At 32.0% G+C, this 6,000-nt stretch overlaps 1 protein-coding gene across 1 annotated transcript; it reads right to left on the bottom strand.

Moving 5' to 3' along the window:
* Positions 1-94: 94 nt before the first annotated feature.
* LOC133297378 (protein ECERIFERUM 26-like) lies at positions 95-5,737 on the bottom strand. The gene is made up of 2 exons (XM_061496502.1): positions 5,238-5,737; positions 95-1,326 (listed from the first exon to the last, which is right to left on the bottom strand). Exons 1-2 carry the CDS (start codon positions 5,667-5,669, stop codon positions 460-462), a joined length of 1,299 nt encoding a protein of 432 aa, XP_061352486.1. The 5' UTR covers positions 5,670-5,737; the 3' UTR covers positions 95-459.
* Positions 5,738-6,000: the final 263 nt, after the last annotated feature.

Raw genomic sequence — 6,000 nt, forward strand, 5'->3', positions numbered from 1 at the left:
ACTTAAAGATAAAAATAAGCGAACTATAAAACTTCATTCTATCAAATGCCATATAATATAAACTTATACTATTCGCATTCACAAGAAAAAAAATTATACAGTGATATTTCGAAGCTTTACACAATTGAAACTTTCTAACTGTTCTTTTTTTACTGAATTCTAAAGGGTTTATCATCTATTATTTAACATGACCACAAAAGTTTCCTACACACACAATATTTTATTGGACCCGCAGCAAAAAAAAAAAACTTCGGCACACAAAACGAATTTCTATGACATAACACAATCATTTTTTCTACGACATAACTCTTATAAAAGACAATTATAAATCATCACCATATTACAATAACTGGATAACTAACCCTTATTTAATTGCCTGCAGATATATCAAACAGGTATAGGCAAAAGATGAAAAACAATCCACACAATTTGACCTCTTTGTGCTATGGGAATTCAAAATCAAGGATGCAAACAGTGTATACCCCATTCTCCATCCAGCTTGTCTTTCAGCTGGTCTAGTTCTTTCTCAGGCAGAGAAACAGTTATAATCCTTCCATTACCACCATCTTCATTGTCTCTCGGCGCTGGAAGAACCAAAACAACCCCTTGATCACCCACCCCACGGAAGGTACAATTCGCCATAATTGGTTTCTTTCCATTCAGCTTTACCCCATAAAAATCAGCAGCTTCCAAATCAACAAATGTCAAGTTTGATCCATAAACTATAAAATCCCCTTTCCCTTCATCTTCTTCCGCCAGCTTTTCCATGACATGGTTCTCATTCTCAACCATCTTTTTCTCAGCAATCAGTTTTGCTAATTCCGATATATCAGATTCCCCAGCTGTCAAATCTGCTTCAACTTTGCTTAACACCAAACCATTGGTGGGGAATTCATTTTCTGCACGATTAGAGCTACTTGTACAAATTGTCACAACCTTTGGTCCAAAGTCTTCCCTGATGTGTGAAATACATTTCCATACCAAAGCTGAAAGAATCTCAAAATACGAGGTTTTGGTCTCTGTTACCAAATGGTGAAGTTGTTTGGAAGTGACGTGGAAAGAGTGAGTGGCCACGTCACTATCATTAGCAGCGAGCCAGTATTCCCCAACAATTCTGGCTTTTTTAACGGAAACGGGATTAACAGAAACGGAATTCGGTGGAAATTGAGGTTCACAGAGGTTTGGCTTGTGAAGAGATTTCGGTGGCGCGTGACCAGCGAGTGTCTGACTCCACTTGGTGATGAAGTTAAAAGCTGAAAATGCATCTCCAACTACATGAGCCCAGCTCAATCCCACGGATAGTCCTCCACATTTGAACCAAGTGAACTGAAAGGAAAACATAATAACAGTTCATAAATTCAGTTGCTTTTACCCCAACAGCAGTAATTAACCAAAGAATATTATTCATTAGAACTCTGCATAGAGCTTCTACTAATTAAGAGAATTTTAAATGCTTTCAATTTAAAATAAGTTGGTGCAAATAAAAGTTCCTTTCATAATGTATTTAATTTATATTTTTCAACCACTAGTATAATTAAGTAGATATGTTTCTACGTGGTAAGAGATGAAATTATGAATTATCTATTACAGATAGGTAGAAGTATACGAAGCCCATAAAAAATCATAAAAAAATAAATAAATCTCAAACACTTATTTTTATATATATATATATATATATGAGATAATTTTATTTTCATATACGTTAAACCCGTATACTGTGCGCATTTATTGTTGCATGGGCATTCTTAATCTTTGTCACCACCAGTACAAGGTATAGTATAATATAAGCACAGATAACACTGAATTTAACACTTCTAACCGATATTTATCACCCCACCTTATTCCTTACCGACGTCCTAAAAGTTTGGGTCCCTGCCACCTTCCATTTAGGTATGCAGGGTCGTTGGGAATTTGCTCAAATTGAATTTAAAATGCTTAAATTTGACTTTTTTAACCAACAATTTTTTTAATAAAATAATTATAAATATAACTGTAAATATTATGGAATATATCTCTACCGGCGGCGTCATAAATAATTTGAAGCTTAAGCTGACTGAAGTCAAGATTAATTTAAGCTTAGCACTGAAACGTATATTAATTACTGCCAAAAGGTGAGTATATGAGTTAGGAGTTTTTAATCCATGATATGTATATTAATATTAAATATATAATTTTACGCACGTAAAATGATTAAATTGGAATGCATAAATGTAAAAAAAATAAAAATAAAATGGTATAATTTAAGAAATGTAAGAAAATACATTTATATTAGTAATTTTATGCAAGTATGATAATTGTAACACCTTTCCAATGTCAGGTTCTCAGCTCAGCATGCATTAAATTTTGTTCAGCACTAGCGGTGATGCGATTGATCATTATATATACTGATTTCTATGAGAATTTATCATTATGACATGCCCCACTTTGGCACTTTATAACATACATCTCAACCATCAGGCCTTGAGATGTTTGATACCTTAGTTACCATACATTTCGGGATCTTAAATGCTATATTTCGGATTAGAATCATGTAACATCATAACAACATAAGATTTGAAATTAATACAGTTTTTAATATATTTTTTGCTATCATAGATATAATAAGAGAGTTCTGCAATTTAAAATAACTAACTCCTTTTCTCTGAAACTATTCTCATTGTTATATAATGAGATTAATTTTTCTCTAATGGCGGACCCACTTGCGCGCAAATATCCGCAAGTGCAGACATAAAATATTATATATCAGTTTTTTTTTTTTTGCTTTTTTTTGGTTGCATATCCTTATTTATCTCTTGGTTCAATATATATATATTAGGAGCAGATATCTTTTTAAGTCCCTAACAAAAAAATATGGTCCCTGTTTTAGTCCCTTACAAAAATAAATTAATCTCGAGGTCCCTAAAAAATTTAAAGTGGATCAATTTAGTTAAAATCATGGTGACTCACAAATTCAAAAAAGACCTACATTAATTCCTCAAAAAGACCAAAATAGATCCACTTTGAATTTCATAGGGACCAGGTGACTAATTTTTTTTATAATAGACTAAAGTGTGAACCGAATTTGTTGTTAGGGATCAAAAAAGATATTTATTCTTATATTAGTTAGCAACGTAACAACGTACGGAAATGATTAAAACAACGTAGCAACGCAAATTGATTAGAGAGAAAACTTATTCTTCCTCCCTTGTCATGTACCCATTCCCCATGCTCTCTTCATCCTTTGTTTCATGTTTCATTTTTATAAAAAGAGAGGACATTCTCAAATAAGTTAATATCTAGAGACGAGGTCTTCACTGTGATTTTGCTTGACTTCTGTAGAGGTAGTGTTGACTTTTTTATTCATCACTATAAAATAGAATGATGATGTATGGATGTACCATAGTATATTCTCATATTTGTTTTGGAGGATTGGTAAGATTTAGAGGAAAAATAATTGGTCAAACTATTGCCTGCAGCTTGTTATGGAAGCAACTAGATTATGAGCGGGTTCAAGCGTTGATTTAAACTTTCTTTACAAAAAAAATTTCGAGAGTGTTGCCCCCGAACCCCCGCCACTAAATATGCGGATATAAATAAAATTTTCTGGGTCCGCCACTGCCTACCTATCTTGTATAATTTTTTGTTTTATATTTTGAAAATTACTATGTGTTTATGACATAGGATACGATATTTACTCTTATGTCAGATGAGAGTATATAAGCCCTAATAAATAACACAATTCAAATGCCAATGTAAAGTCTCAATTTCTCATAACAGCACATGACTATACGCATATGCAAAGGGATATCGATTTGGTTTTGTTTTTCTTCTATAACAAGTAATTTAATTGTTAAAAAGATATAGAAAAACATATATAAACTGCAATGGAATTGGAGTAAAAAACCATTTGAAATTAACTAATAATAGTGAGTATAGTTTGCAATACTCATCACCACAAATTTAAATCTCCTTGAGACTACTAAACTTAAAATCAACAGAACATTTCAAGAAACCAGAGTTTTATTTTTAAATAACCATTAATTACGGCAATTTGAAAATTTTTAAAAAATTATCATAAATTACAGATATATTTAACGTTATAAAAAAAATCTATCATGTTAATATATATATATATATGTAATTATTTATATGCACATAATTTTTATGTACAATCCAAACTGAATACAGGGAGATTGGATAGGGGTGTCAATAAGTTAGGTTAGACTGATTTAGAGCCTATTTGAATCCTCTCTTTTTTAAGAGAGAAACTATTTATAAGCTAAAGCTAAAAATAAGAGGTTAAAAAAACTAAAGTTTGGTAATTACATAAAAATTTTAGCTTAAAAGCACATATTTCAATAAAATTATCTCTCTCTATTTTTGTAACTCTTCATTAAAAAAAAGCACACAATTCAACAAAAGTAGATAAGAGCTTAAAAAAAAACTCCTCCTATGAGCTTTTAACTTTCAGCTTTTATGGGAGCTTTTAAACTTAAAAAAAATACATTTTCCCAAAACATGTTTGACCTAACTTATGCTTATAAGTAGTTTTTAGCTTAAAAATAAGAGGATCCAAACAGTCACTTAAATAGACTAAGTTTGTGTAAAATACTTTAGGTTTGACATGACATGTTAGATCTGGGTAGGCCTAAATTATAAGTTTAGTCTGACCTATATTTAAAAAAATAAAAAGCTAGACCTAGGCATTTTAGTCTGTTTAAGTCAATTAAGTATTCAATAATTAGAAAATAATAAAAATAATATTATTTATTATTAAAATAATAATTTTATTTGTGTTATTTAAAATAAATAATATGATATAAGCCGGCATGTAAAAAAAACCTACCACCTACTTTTAAACATATATTTTAAAAGTCTAGGCCTATTCTATTTGATTATATGTAATTGGTTCAATCTGACCTGATATAGACTAGACCGTAGACTTTTGTAGACGGTCATCCGAGTTACACTCCTAAGAGTGGATAATAGAAAGAAAAAGATAAAAAAAAAAAGGAAATTTTGAAAATATATACTACATGATGATGCGTGAAAACTTGTTTAATTTAAAGAAAATTTATTTGTAAAATATATAAATATAGAAATATATTATTTTTTGATAATTTAAAAATATAATGATTTTATATTATATTATTTCTTGTTATTAAAAAAAAAGTTCCCATCAAAGAAAGGTACGTCTAACAGAATAGCATAACTCTTAAGATTAAGGTAGGTATGATCAATGTTTATCATGTACGTACCTTGATGAAAACCAGAGGAGAGAAGCTAAGATCAGGACCAAGCACGTGATCATGGACAAGCCCGTCAACGGAGTCTCCGTTTTCATCGAACCATTCTCGGAGGGTTTTGTCACAGTGAGACTCGGCGATGCGCACCCCAGCGTCGTTGCACTTGATAAACGGCCTTCCGGATTCGGATCTCCTTATCCGACCCGATACGTGGGAGTACGGGTCGAGCAGTGGGAACATGGGTTTCTTCAAATCGAAGATTGAGAGCCCTTGCACAGCTTCTGAATTGAAGAAATAAACGGGTCGGATATAATGGAGCTTCATGAGCAAGTCCATGTAGTTGAGTTGATACTCTCCTTTTTCTTCGCCTCGAGGAGTTGCAGGAACCACTGTTGAAATCCTCGAGCTCAGAGTGGTAGTTTCCGAATTTCCTAGTGAACCCATTTGCAAGGCAAATTTGAAAAAGAGAGAGAGAGAGAGAGAGAGAGTTGTATGAAGGTATGGTTGGAATGTGGCTGTTTTAGTTCCATTTATAGGAAAATAGTTGGATGGTAGCTGCGAGAAGGGATAAGGGGACCGGGGAGAGGAGGACCTACATCTCTGAAATGTCTTTTTTTTTTTTAAAAAAATAGAAGAAAGAAAATGGTAGATGAATTTTGTTGAAGAGGTGAACTCATTACTTAACACGTATATTTTTGGGAGTTGAACAGTTGTCGAGGTGTCCTTGTATATGAATATGCATTAAATTAAATGAAGGGAAAAATGTTTGTTATTT

The sequence above is a fragment of the Gastrolobium bilobum genome, unplaced genomic scaffold, assembly GCF_033153095.1.
Source record: "Gastrolobium bilobum isolate Gb01-03AN ecotype WA unplaced genomic scaffold, APGP_CSIRO_Gbil_v1 utg4067, whole genome shotgun sequence".
NCBI lineage: Eukaryota > Viridiplantae > Streptophyta > Magnoliopsida > Fabales > Fabaceae > Gastrolobium > Gastrolobium bilobum.

Coding starts and splice junctions, on each gene's coding strand:
- LOC133297378 (XM_061496502.1), bottom strand. CDS start 5,669: ATGGGTTCACTAGGAAATTCGGAAACTACCACTCTGAGCTCGAGGATT. Junction 1,327..5,237: donor CTCCTCTGGTTTTCATCAAG/GTACGTACATGA, acceptor TTTTCCTTTCAG/TTCACTTGGTTCAAATGTGG.